This window comes from Coregonus lavaretus (assembly GCF_964263955.1).
Source record: "Coregonus lavaretus genome assembly, chromosome: 34".
In the NCBI taxonomy this organism is placed as follows: domain Eukaryota; kingdom Metazoa; phylum Chordata; class Actinopteri; order Salmoniformes; family Salmonidae; genus Coregonus; species Coregonus lavaretus.
In genome coordinates this window covers 15,092,963-15,107,016 of record NC_140021.1, presented here as the reverse complement: position 1 = coordinate 15,107,016, position 14,054 = coordinate 15,092,963, and the positions used below count along the sequence as shown (strand labels likewise).

Below are 14,054 nucleotides of genomic sequence, written 5' to 3'. Positions count from 1 at the left end.
AATCAAACATTTCAATAAGCATGTTGCTACGGCTGGCAATGCTTTCCACCTGGCTACCCTTACCCCGGCCACCAGCTCTGCCCCATGTGTAACTCTGTGTTGTTGTTTTTATCGCACTGCTTTGCTTATCTTGGCCAGGTCGCAGTTGTAAACGAGAACTTGTTCTCAACTAGCTTACCTGGTTAAATAAAGGTTAAATAAAATAAAAAATTAAATAAATAAAAACTGTTTAGGGGTGTGATTTGGACTGTGACTGAAGGAGTGGGATGTTTTTTTAAATTTATTTTTGGTATTTTGTATGATTTCGGGTCTCCCATACAGTAGGTGGCAGCAATACACCAATAGGTGTAGTCTGCCATAAAGCCTTGAAGAAGAAGAGGAAGCTACAACTCTTCGCTTTCGTCTTTCGGTCTTAAAACTGTTTAAATCGCAATGTTTGTAAGGAAAAACTATTTTGGTAACTGACAAGTAGTCAGTGGATTACCTTAGCATGCAGATTACACTAGACAACGTTTGAATAAATTGATGTTTACGCTAAGCAAAAGCTAGCTGGCTGGCTAACATTAGCTAATGACCTGCAAGCCACACAACTGAAAGGAAAACATAATGACAAGCCTGGGAAGCAGTTCTGAATGATATACTTCGTTGATACGGTAAGTAAATTATTAGTTCTGTTTAGCTAATTAGCTAAGTTTACTATTAGCTAGCACGACGTAAACAACTGGCTAGCAAACGTTAGCTAGCTTGTCTAATTAGTAGCTACATTAGCTAACTAGCTAGTACCCTTGTAAGAAGTTCTTGCTAGATAGCTGTCCTCTTTAGAATAGAAATATAACACCTAGTTAGCTACTTTAGACTGTTTTTGATTTGCTAACTAGCTGGCAGTTTTTGTTTGTATAACTCGCTGTGTTTTCTAGTAGTAGTTGACAGGCTAACTAGTTACTAGCCAAGTAAAACTCAACTCCACGATGTACTGTCTTCACATGAACGTGGGCGGAGTGTACCTCCTCCGACTACATCGATTCGGTCGATATGAGGAAACAGTCGCTGGTTGTATTTGATTAACGTTTTATTAAGAAGTACAGATTTGAGCAAACAAAGACACGCAGCTACAAGAGGGGCAAACATAAGTACACGGTAAGGGTAAAGGACAACTCCGACACTTTTACATTTTGCGTTATTATTATAAAGTATTTAGTGATGTCCCAAACAGTTTGTGTAATTTTATTATTTCATGTCTATTGACTGTTTTAATGATGAGCAAAACCGGAAATTGCTTGTCTGTTACATTTTTTAAGAAGGATCCCTGAGATGACTAATACAGTAAATTATGGGCAGTCATTTTCAGCGATCTATATAACTAGGGTGTTAGGGGTCAAAACGAAACTGTGGTTCTGGTGTTATACTCATGTATTCCATGTTATTGAGAAGCTTCCCAGGAACACAGAACACTTTATTTCATGAGGATAGGACTTACCATTGCTGAGATCTTATTTTCAAGTGAACAGAAAAGGTCAAAAAGGTCACAGACTGGTCAATGTTAATCCCTAGTCAATAATGGCACCAAATTACCTGTCTGAATTCTTAATTTCAAATAAAATGTTATTTGTCACATACACGTGTTTAGCAGATGTTCTTGAGGGTGTAGCAAAATGCTTGTGCTTCTAGCTCTGACAGTGCAGTAATATCTAACAAGAAATATCTAACAATTTCACAACATATACCCAATACACACAAATCTAGTAAGGAATGGAATTTAAGAATATATACATGTATGGACAAGCAATGACAGAGCGGCATGGACTAAGATACAGTAGAATATTATTTATTATTATTTCAACACGTTTTGTCCAATATCTCAAGATAGCGTGGTCATATTGTTATGACATTTTCAGGGCTGATGTAGAACACAGTTGATTAAAATAAAAGGACAATTTATTAAATTAAACTGAAATGTTATGGAAATGTGGCACTTAATATGCAAATGAGGCAGTACAGAATACAAAGGCCTTATGACAGTAATTTAAGACTAATCATTTAAGGTAGGGTGGTCAAACACTACATGGCCTAAAGTATGTGGACACCTGTTGAACATCTCATTCTAAAATCATTGGCATTAATATGGAGTTGGTCCCCTTTGCTGCTATAACAGCCTCCACTCTTCTGGGAAGGCTTTCCACTAGATGTTGGAACATTGCTGCGGGGACTTGCTTCCATTCAGCCACGAGCATTAGTGAGGTCGGGCACTGATGTTGGGCGATTAGGCCTGGCTCGCAGTCGGCTTTCCAATTCATCCCAAAGGTGTTCAATGGGGTTGAGGTCAGGGCTCTGTGCAGGCTGGTCAAGTTCTTCCACACTGGTGTCGATTAGGCTAAAAATAAAAACAAATACCATTGAAGTGAATGGAATGTTGCAATTCACTAGCTAATTTGCATAAAGTAGTATGAAATGTTGCATTCTAATTTCATAAATTATTACGAACTCTCATTTTTTCATAAAGCATGAAGATTTGTTAATAATACTGGAGCTTACTTCTAAGGTAGGCCTAAACCTGAGTTGGGTTACATTGAAATGTTTGTTGTTGATGAGTTACTCTAGTGATGGGAGGATAAACTGCAGCAAATCATTTTCCAAGGCTGAGACAGTGATTTGCCTGGTAGTCACCTGCACAGAAAGATAGGACACATTTTCAATTCACTGGTATTTAGCTATGTTTTTATCGATTGTAGGGCTGTAGCCACTGCATTCTGGTAGTTTACACTTGAAATAATAAAACCATCAAACACAAAATTCGCTGCTGGCACAATACAGCCACTGCAGAGCAGTGCTGCCTCTTGCCCAGAGCATTACCTCAGCGAACAATTCAAGCCAACAAACACTCCCTCACACAGTTGGCTACCATCTCATCATGAAAAAGGGTGGTGCCACGTGAGTTTGGACCAATCCCAGATAACCCATACACCAAAATGTAGCTACGAAGCTCTACTTTGTAACATGCTATGTTTTTTTTTTTGTGTCTCTGAAAACATCTGAATGACCTGAGCGAAGGGAAAACGTTTTACCTTGTATTTCAGTCCAAGGACATGTGATGACCGTAAAACATCCTCAGGACTTTCCCATATTTGTTGGCAATACAATGTCACATCGATCTTACTCTGCGATGGGTATTCCTCACTCTACCAAAGAGCAAATATGAACACATCAACACACCGATTTCATGGGTTTCATAAAGGCCGTCCCACAGAATTGAACTTTCTAAGCACAGCACTTACTTTATATTTGGGCTCATATCGTAAATATCATACTGTACAGTATTTTGATTTTTACAGCTTCCACATTCATGTTTTCAAATTATGTATTATGTATTTTGATGACAACATTATTGACATTTAGTGAAAATTGATTTGATCCCTGCTGTTTCTTGTAGAATTCTCGCATAGCGTCTATTGTTTGTCGCATCACCTAACACCCTAATATAACCTGTCTGTAGTTTTCTGATCATTTTGGACTCCTTGCTATGTTGCTCTGGTTGTCCTTTGTCTAAATAAATAAATAACAACATCTGTAAAAAATTTAAATTGATGGTCAAAAACGTATAGAAATATATTTATAGTCAGTTTTTTATTTTATTTTTCCAATGATTCCATTTAGCAAAACCACTCCAACCATCACTAACCGAAGTTGCAGCTCCGGCAGCCATTGTGCCCTTTCCAAATAGCCTATATTTTCGTATTGACTTACTTATAAACGTCATACTTTTTATTAGTTCCAACAGGCCTGGGCAAAAAATCGAATATCGTTTTGTAATTTATTTTGAACAACTATTACGATATACACTGAGTGTATAAAACATTAGGACCACCTTCCTAATATTGAGTTGCACCCCCTTTTGCCCTCAGAACAGCCTCAATTATTTGGGCCATGGACTCTACAAGGTGTCAAGCGTTCCACAGGGATGCTGGCCCATGTTGACGCCAATGCTTCCCACAGTTTTGTCAAGTTGGCTGGATGCCCTTTGGGTAGTGCACCATTCTTGATACACACAGGAAAATGTTGTGTGAAAAACCCAGCACAATTTGCAGTTCTTGACACACTCAAACCGGTGCGCCTGGCACCTACTACTATACCCCGTTCAAAGGCACTTCAATATTTTGTCTTGCCCATTCACCCTCTGAATTGTACACATAAACAATCCATGTCTCAATTGTCTCAAGGCTTAAAAATCATTCTATAACCTGACTCCTCCCCTTCATCTACACTACAGTGACATCAATAAGGGATCATAGCTTTCACCTGGATTCACCTGGTTAGTCTGTCATGGAAAGACAGGTTGTTTTGTATACTCAGTGTAATAACAACTTAATAACTGGTTATAGTGGTGGAATTGTCCTTTTTAAGAAGTATCGACCTTCGGCGACTCGATGTAGTCGGAGATACAGTCCACACAGTCTCGTCTCCGCTCAACTCCGTTGATGTGAAGTACATTGTGGAGTTGAGTTTTACTTGGTTGGCTAGCTACATGGTTGGAGGAGTAAATGCCTCTCCCATGAGTTAATGCTGTTTAAAACAACAAAACATCCCTTGGATTGGATGTTGAACTGTTGCTCACATTGTGTCTTGCAGATTGAAGGGGACTCCTTTATTCTTCACAGAGGTGACGTAGCTATGGTTTCCATTCTGAGTTTTCCATTTGGGTTTACAGTAAACAAATTCTCTCTACCATCTTATTTTAGAAGAACACACACAGTGGGCTGTGCCTCTGAAAATGTCTAAACACTGCTCTGTTTTGTGTTTCAGGCACCATGATACCCTGCAACTAGTGATCTCAATATGGAGTTGTACTGGTACATGTAAGTAGCTAGCTAGCTACATTTCTATTCTACTTCTTTTGCATTCACTTCGATTCACATGATTCAGTAGGATTTCATGGATAGAATTACAATGTGAACAACATTCAATTCAAAACATGCTGCTACTTTTCTCTCCTTTCTGTGTTCCTTCAAGAGTGGTCATCGTGTTCATCATCATCAAGATCTTCTTCTACGTGTGCTGGTACCGCTCGCGTCAGAGACAGCTGGCCGCGTACCTCAGCAACCCTCGTAATGCCCAGATAGTCATCGTGGGAGGGAGGGCCTATCTGCATCAGACGTGTGAGAGACCGAATGTAAGTAGTTGTGGTTCTTCTACATCTATTGTTATTGGTGCATTAAACCAAGGCCATGGATGGATACAAAATACAAGGCTGATTATATATAAGTAATTGTATACCAATTGGCAACCAATTTGACTAGGTTTGGGGGGAGGTGGCCTCCTGTCTGCGACATGGTTCTCAGGCACACATTCTGTGAAAATTAATTGGGAAGCAGACCTACTAATTAGGGTTATTGAGAGACTAGAGTCACATTGTTTTGTTCCAGTTCAGCACAGGGAAGCACATAATATTGAATCTGAGTAAAGAGGAAGAGGTCAGGAGGGTTGCTAAAGGTTGCCCTTTCAGAGGTTTGTGTGTGGGGGGGTGGGAAGTTTGTGTTCCTGGAAGTGCTTGTGGTTTTAGATGAGTTACTTCCACTCAGATTGACTGACTGAGAATGGGAGGCTTTCTCACTGTGCCGATTACTCAGCATCCCACGCTTTGTTTAGTAGGCGTTTGTGTGTACAGTGCTTTCGGAAAGTAATCAGACCCCTTCCCTTTTTCCACATTGTGTTACGTTACAGCCTTATTCTAAAATGGATAAAATAATTTTTTTCGCTCATCAATCTACACACAATACCCCATAATGACAAAGTGAAACAGGTTTTTAGAATTGTTTTCAAATGTATTAAAAATAAAAAAACAGATACCTTATTTACATAAGTATTCAGACCCTTTGCTATGAGACAGATCTGGGGAAGCGTACCAAAAAATGTCTGCAGCATTGAAGGTCCCTAAGAAAACAGTGGCCTCCATCATTCTGAAATGGAAGAAGTTTGGAACCACCAAGACTCTTCCTAGAGCTGGCCGCCCGGCCAAACTGAGCAATCGGGGGAGAAGGGCCTTAGGCAGGGAGGTGACCAAGTACCCGATGATCACTCTGATAGAGCTCCAGAGTTCCTCTGTGGAGATGGGAAAACCTTCCAGAAGGACAACCATCTCTGCCGCACTCCACCAATCAGGCCTTTATGGTAGAGTGTGGGGATGTTTGTCAGCGGCAGGGACTGGGAGACTAGTCAGGATCGACGGAAAGATAAACGGAGCAAAGTACAGAGATCCTTGATGAAAACCTGCTCCAGAGTGCTCAGGGCCTCAGACTGGGGCGAAGGTTCACCTTCCAACAGGACATCAACCCTAAGCACACAGCCAATACAACGCAGGAGTGGCTTCGGGACAAGTCTCTGAATGTCCTTGAGTGGCCCAGCCAGAGCCTGGACTTGAACCCGATCAAACATCTCTGGAGAGACCTGAAAATAGCTGTGCAGCGATGCTCCCCATCCAACCTGACAGAGCTTGAGAGGATCTGCAGAGAAGAATGGGAAAAACTCCTCAAATACAGGTGTGCCAAGCTTGTAGCGTCATACCCAAGAAGACGCAAGGTTGTAATCGCTGCCAAAGGTGCTTCAACAAAGTACTGAGTAAAGGTCTGAATACTTATATAAATGTGATATTTCATTTATTTTTGTATACATTTGCAAACATTTCTAAAAACCTGTTTTTGCTTTGTCATTATGGGATATTGTGTGTAGATTGACACACACAAAAAAAAACATTTTTATCCATTTTAGAATAAGGCTGTAACGTAACAATGTGGAAAAAGTCAAGGTGTCTGAGTACTTTCCCGAATGCACTGTATGTGTGTATCAGTAGTTTGTGTGCATGTACGGGTGTGTGTGTGTTTGTGAGATGGTGACCTTGATGAAACGTCAGGGCTCTGGAAGGTCTCAGGGCTTTGTGAAGCAGCGTAAGGGATAGGTTTTTCTACCGGTGACTGTCCAGCACTTGCCAAATCTAACCCATGCCTGTGAAAGTCTCTGAGCCATTAGGAACAGCTAAGATGGACAGGGCAAGAGAAGTGCTCCAGTGAAGAGAGAAGACTAAGGCCAGATAGAATAGCTTAGTTTTCCTCGAGGCCCCAGAAGTCAGCCTATTTGAAATCCAAATATGAGTGAAATTAAACCAAATAGGCCTGCTTATGTGCTAACAATCTGAATACAGTGGTAAGAAAACATTCCAATCTTTCCCACGATTCCATGGAACCTTCGAGAAGAGGACAGACTACCACATCTTGTTTCCTGGAGTTTTCAAAGTGACATTCATGCAACTTCTGCATTCCTTTGTTGTACTGGCCAAGGACTCCTCCCTAAACACCAAGTGTTACCATCTGTTGTAGATGGTCTTAGTTTTATTGTCCTTTGTGGACTAATATCTCCAGAACCACTGACCTGTGACTTTGATGTTTTCATAGATAAGTCTGGGAGAAGACTTCAAAACCAAGGTGGCATTATAAAAACTGACATCAACCCTCCTTCCAGTACGTTCTGCCTTTGTGTTCTGCGGAGTTTCTTCGAACACGTTTTAACAGCTTCTTTGTAGAACACCTGGAAGCAATCTCCATGAATGAAAACCTGGCTCAAACAATCTATGAGTGAACAAATTCAACATCTCTCTCTCCAACTCGACTCTGCTGTCCCTTTTTAATAGCATTCAGAATGGTTCCATACTATCCTGGCCTAGGTCTATATCTTTCTGATTGACTGGATAGAAAGAGCACTGTTTTACATGCAAAAAGGACTGTAAATACTATGTTACTCAAACGAGTTTCTCAAAGTTTATATCAGGGCCCCAAGTCGTTAGGCTACTCCGAGCAGGTAGTCTCCTTTTTTATTGTTACATAAACTGGATGGGTGCAGTGAAATGTCAAAATGCACACAAAAACAATTGTGCTTTATTACCGTCCCTGGCTTGCCTTTACTGAATTACTATAGGTGCCCCTTGTCTTCCAGGTGAGGTTTTTAGGCTATTTATAGTGTTGTTAGTAACTTTCTCATAACGGAAATGCCCCAATTCTAAGAATGAGGTCTGTAGTCGTTAACGGTAGATTCCAGCCTCTAGCTAGCTCTTTTTTAGGAAGTTGCCCCCAGTAAAGACCTTACTGTATCTGCTTCAGTATCTCTGCCTTTGATCTGATCTGATCTGAACATTTGATTTGAACTGAAGCCTGTTCTGTTTTTGATTATGTTAGTGTATTTGGACCTGAAATGAAACGGCTCTACTAGGAAACCAAGTTCAAGTAACTGGAGATCTTTGTACAGGAGGAGAAAACCTTACAGTTTTGTTAGGCTGGAATTAGAATTAGGGATGCACATTTCGGTCAATTTTACCGCCGACTAACCAACTCTCTCATTAACTGGTCAACAAACGGTAAAACAATTCCAAACCGTAACATGACGTGACCTACAGAAAATACTATGCATGCATACAGACATTTGTAATTAGAATGGAAACATGCAACAGTAGCAAGCCTGTCGCCTTACAGTCAAAAGGCTATAGCCTATTATTGAACATGCAACTCCTGTAATGACCAGCTAATAAAACTTTGTTTTCAAACAAATGCAATTTGCGGGAAAACACTGTTCTAAAAAACGCACCTAATGCGAGCGGTTCCATATGTGACAGAGATAAACCTCTGTTAGAAACTTAGAGGGAGAATCTAATAGCAAAAACTAGGATGGGATGCTAATATGACTAGGATTGTGCCTTTGGCTTCTGGGCAACGAAAGAAAGTTGATATGAAAACAAATAGAACAGGAGAGAAATGCTAGTTAATGGCATGAGGACATCTTTATAAAATAATTAAGCGCTGATAGCCTGCCTACCATTGACTATAGCCTATGCACTTGAATGGCGATTGGGAGTTGATTGAGAAATAAAAAGAGTAGCTATTTTTAATCGTGGCCATCAAAACGGTTTTTAACACTTGATTTGCCTTTATCATTATTTGTTGCGCAATGACTTGGCACGTTTCACTCCAGTACCAGTTTTTGAGAACAGGTGATAGGCTATTCCGCTCCTCAAACTAGGCTCTGTATGCTGTGAGCATGTGATAAATAAGATGCATGACGACTAACGAAAATACACGCGCCAATGACCCTATAGACTAATAAGCATGATATCATTTTCGCCTTTTAACGGTTAACCGTTAACATACCGAATTAGAATGTCAGTCAGAATGTAGCTGAATGTAACAGAACCCAGGTAAAGCTGAGTGTTCAAACCCTGTGATTCCACCTGGTCCTTCTCGGCCACACCCCAGTGAGCCATCTTTAATGGTCTTTTGCACTCCAATTTCAAGCCTTTACTGCCTCACTGCTTTAGTACAACCCCTCTCTGGCTCACCTCAACCTACTTCTCTTTTTCCTTTTCCTCCCCATCTCCTCTTTCAGTCTTCTAGTCTAAAGCATGATGCTCCCTGTTTAGATTGTAATGGAATGTTCAGCGATGAGGCCCCAGAACCATCCATAACTCAAGCAGGCAGGCAGCAGCCTCCCTGAAAGGGCTCTGGAGACAGGCCAGGGGGAGACCAGAGACAGGGTGCATCCCAAATAGCACCCTATTCCCTATAAAGTGCATTACTTTTGACCACAGCCCATATGGCTCTGGTCAAAAGTAGTGCACTATATAGGGAATAGTGAGCCATTTGGGACGCAGCCTGGGAGGGAGGGAGAGAGAGAGACGGGCAGATGCAGGGTGAAGATTCTGTCTTTTGGCCACTAGTGAGCTTTAGCTTCTGTTTAGCTTGTGTTTATCATCACACTCCAGTTGAAAATGAAAGTGTGCGTATGTGTGGTACTAATTCCTTCTCTCACTTTCTCGCTCTCTCTGTCCCCCAGACATCTATCTGGCCCAGTTGGTATGGGGTTCAGGATGAGGAGTCAGTGGGCGAGCCTTCCACCTCTCTCCCCCCGGCAGCATCCTTCTCTCACATGGACATGCCTCCACCATATGAAGCCGTCTCCGGAGGTAACACACACAGGATATGGTTAGGTGACAAGACAAAACTGCAGGAAATGTATCATAGAAACGCCACCGAAGAAGGGGCTAAAGTTACACCTAAAGAGTTGATGGCCTTTATCTCTCATAAATACTACACCCTACTCAGGATTTAATAAGGCTACCTTGAGCCTGTCTTCACCACTACATTTAGCTCACTGAGCTAACTCTCCTTCAGAGGGGTTGTTCATTCAGCCATCCTGGTGCTGAGGTCTTGAGCCTTTAGGCAGCAGCCTTACAGACCACGGGGACAAACAGGGTCTTATTCATTAGTACATACCGTAGCAAAATGTTTTAGAACAGAAAATGTTTTGCAACAAAAACACGTTTCCTATTGGACAAGTTCAAGTAGTCCCTCCCCGTTTCTTTTTGTTTGCTTCGGTTTGGTTCCTAGTGAACACAACCCAGGAGAGAAAAAGCCCACATCTCCCAGTATATAATAGCACTGCTTGGCTGGCCGTCTGGTACCACTGCCAACAGGCTTGTTTTAACCCCGTCACAAACACACTGCTGCTAAAGATACACCATCTTACCCTGTTGAAAGGAGTGATTACGCACATCCAGCCATAACACAGGAGCTGGACACAAAAAATGACTCATTGTTTGCTCTTCCCAGAAGTGCTCTTTAGTGATACAATAACGACATTATTTCTAACGGCATGGTCTTCGTCACATTCAAAAGGGGAGTGTTATTTCCCTCCTGTCCCAGTCACTACAGTAGCAGACACGACGTATAGGAACCGAGCTCTGGTGAATGAGGACTTCCCTGCTTGACTGCACTGTGACTTAGATCTTTAGTGCTTAGATCACTCACCCTCAGTGATTGTGTGTGTGCCGTATCAAAGACACCCTCAGCCCTCAGATCTTTCCATGATCACAGAGCCTCCTCCACTCACACATGTAATTGATGTCAGGGTTAAACCCACACACTGGTCCTGGAACTGTCCCTCTCCGTTGCATAAATGCCCTGTCAAAAGTACCTTCTTATTCCCCCTCCTCCTGCGTAGCTAGCGTGTTCCCCTGTCACTGGGTTGTAGGCCGGCGTTCCAGCGCTCAGGAGTGAAGTCTCCCCTACGTACAGATCTAGAAGCACCTTCCCCTCCCCCAATTCTAATGTTAACCGTAAGCGGAAAATGCTAAACTGACCCAAGATCCGCTTCTAGGAGTAACTTTACCCTACACTGATTCTAGCCAGCTCACTGAACAGTAACAGGATGTGGTAGGAGAGGATATGAGTCTGTTGAGTAATTACTTCCTCCTATGATCTCTCATACTATATTATTTAGGACAATACCAAATAGAGGTATGTAGAAGTACCGTAAAACTTATATTAATAACCCAGGCATTTATTTGTTCCTACTGCCGAGTTGGCCTGGTGCGTATGGGAGGCTGGCGTTTAATACCACTCGAGGTGTGGAAGATCCTCTACAAGTTCCTCTACAGCTCTGTCACCGGTAGCCCTGTTAAATATTTAAAACAGTGGTTGCATTTAGAACGCACTGCAAATGTCACAAAAGGGGAGAACTTATTTTAAAAAATTCTCGCTGCTTACAAACAGACTTGTGATTTGACATGCAGGGATCAATCAATTGACACCAGGTGGCGATGCTGTGACATTCTACTGGAGCAGACGAGCCAAATGTGTGCATGTGTAATTTCACTTTTTTGACCCGGGGCTTATAAGCGACCAGTGTTAATTTAAAACGATGCCCAGCCAATAATAAGAGGCCGGTGTTTGTTGGAGACTGAGTTTTAAGGATGTTTGCCGACCATCGCAACATTCTTTACAGTTGCTATTTTCTTTAGACTGCACACAAAGATGTTCACTTCAGTTTCTGTATTTCTGCTTACTGACCTCTGACCTCTGACCCCACAGCTGATGACCTAAAACCTCCTCCATACAGCGAGGTTGCCCAGAGTGACGCAATGGACATTTCTCGCCCATCCTGCCACGCCCTTCTCCCCTTCCTCCCTCCTCCTCTCTCTGAGGGTGGAGACTCTGCCAGCATCATCAGCGAAGCCCCGCCACCATACACCCCAACCCCCAGCCCCAACCGGCAGGAGGGCTCTGTCAACCCCAGCCAATCACACTCGGAGGACCGACCCAGCTAGACCAATCACAAACCCTGATGCCGACCGACTCTTTACCGCCTTTCCAAGTGCTGTCCTCCTCCCTGCCTTCTCACCTCAGCGATCCCTGCCAGCTATGCTCACTCACTAAACCGACTTTGTTTTGGTTTTCTAGGTTTTAAAACAGTTTTCTATTTTCTACTGTTTGAAAGTGATTTATTGTGATGAGGAATATGATAAATAATAAGAGATAATGTGGTGGAGTTGATGGGCGTTTGACTGCTGGACAACTCTTCCCTCTGGAACACCCCTCTGCCTCATTGGAAGAAGAGGGAGAGGGATGGAGGGAGAGATATACACAACAGCCAACAGTGGAGAGGATAAAGGCTACTATAATGTCCAATATCCAATGAGTCCAATGATGGCCTTTAGTGCTGCGTCCAGACATCCAGTCCAGTGTCCCCATCAGAGTTCTATACTAAGCACCTTCTCAGAACTGATTTTAAAGATACTTTGTTCTACAGGCCTTTAATCTGTAACATCCAACAGCATTTGCCTTAGAGATTGAGAGCGAGAGATCGATGCATTTCCAAGAAATCTACCGGATGAAAGAAAACCATGTTGGAAATAATGTAGTGGTTGATCGTGATGATTATTGTACAATCACAGACTAATAATGATCGCTAACATCTTCAGTCCATCGTAGCTTCATCCTTTGTTCTCTCTGTCAGTGGCTTGGTTATGCCATTTAGTCTATTCTTAGGTCATATAAATGTGTAAGTCGCTCTGGATAAGAGCCTCTGCCAAATGATGTAAATGTAAAATATATGTTTTTTTCCTGAACAAAAACTCTGGACCTTAAAGTTAACTAGGATCCACAGTGTTTTTCTAGTCAGGGAAAACTCCTATCCCTAGTCATATCCATTCATTGAAGATTGCTGCCGTGTCAATGCATTTACTGTAACCCCATTGTAACATGTAGGCAGACTATGGCTATGTCCCAATTAGCGAGCTCCAAAAGTATTGGGACAGTGTCACATTTTTGTTGTTTTGGCTCTGTACTCCAGGACTTTGGATTTGAAATGATACAATGACTATGAGGTTAAAGTGCAAACTGTGTGCTTTAGGGTGTTTTCATCCATATCGGGTGAACAGTTTAGAAATTACAGCAATTTTTTTACATAGTCCCTCCATTTTAGGGGACCAACAGTATTGGGACAAATTCAATTATGTGTATTAATGTAGTAAAAAGTGAAGTTACAGATGCAGAAATATCATAACCCCAAGATATGCTAACCTCTCACCATTACAATAACAGGGGAGGTTAGCACTTTTGAGGTGTTTGGTATTTGTGCGTCTAATGTAACGATTCATTCAGGGTTATCCGTAATTATGGTAGCATCCAAATTAATGTAGAAGTGTTTAGAAACATATTCTATTCTTATTTACAATAAAAGTGACTCAAAAATGACACAATACATTATTTACCATTCATTTCTATTGGGCACAAAATCATCTGAAAGGCAACCAAAACAAACACCAAATGCATCCAACAAATGTGTAGTCACAAGCTTGATGTAGTCATTGCGTGCTATGAATATGGGACCAAATACTTAACTTTTTACTACTTTAATACACATATAAGTGAAATTGTCCCAATACATTTGGTCCCCTAAAATGGGGTGACTATGTACAAAAAGTGCTGTCATTTCTAAACGGTTCACCCGATGTGGATGAAAATACCCTCAAATTAATGCTGACTGTCTGTATCGAAATGATACTCCACAAAGTGCTGGAGTACAGAGCCAAAACAACAAAACATGTGTCTTTGTCCCAATACCTTTGGAGCTCACTATACATCTCCTTCCTCCCTTAGTGTGCATTTGTTTATTTCCCTTCACTGATTTGAAAGGAAATTACTGCTCTAAGTTGGTGGAAACTCCCACTAGCCCATTCCTCC

At 41.7% G+C, this 14,054-nt stretch overlaps 1 protein-coding gene across 4 annotated transcripts; it reads left to right on the top strand.

Annotated features, from left to right (window-relative positions):
- The first annotated feature begins 367 nt into the window (after positions 1 to 367).
- On the top strand, positions 368 to 13,727 carry LOC311109311 (uncharacterized protein). 4 transcript variants are annotated; one of them, XM_084152144.1, is made up of 6 exons: positions 368 to 653; positions 4,624 to 4,654; positions 4,798 to 4,850; positions 5,005 to 5,164; positions 9,865 to 9,994; positions 11,901 to 13,727. In XM_084152144.1, exons 3-6 carry the CDS (start codon positions 4,831 to 4,833, stop codon positions 12,134 to 12,136), a joined length of 546 nt encoding a protein of 181 aa, XP_084008270.1. In that variant the 5' UTR covers positions 368 to 653; positions 4,624 to 4,654; positions 4,798 to 4,830; the 3' UTR covers positions 12,137 to 13,727. The 4 variants fall into 4 exon arrangements, with proteins under 4 accessions (XP_084008270.1, XP_084008273.1, XP_084008271.1 ...); XM_084152145.1 differs by lacking the exon at positions 368 to 653 and adding an exon at positions 1,016 to 1,137; XM_084152147.1 differs by lacking the exon at positions 4,624 to 4,654 and having other exon boundaries at positions 604 to 653.
- Positions 13,728 to 14,054: the final 327 nt, after the last annotated feature.

Coding starts and splice junctions, on each gene's coding strand:
- LOC311109311 (XM_084152144.1), top strand. CDS start 4,831: ATGGAGTTGTACTGGTACAT. Junction 5,165..9,864: donor AGACGTGTGAGAGACCGAAT/GTAAGTAGTTGT, acceptor TCTGTCCCCCAG/ACATCTATCTGGCCCAGTTG. Junction 9,995..11,900: donor ATATGAAGCCGTCTCCGGAG/GTAACACACACA, acceptor CTGACCCCACAG/CTGATGACCTAAAACCTCCT.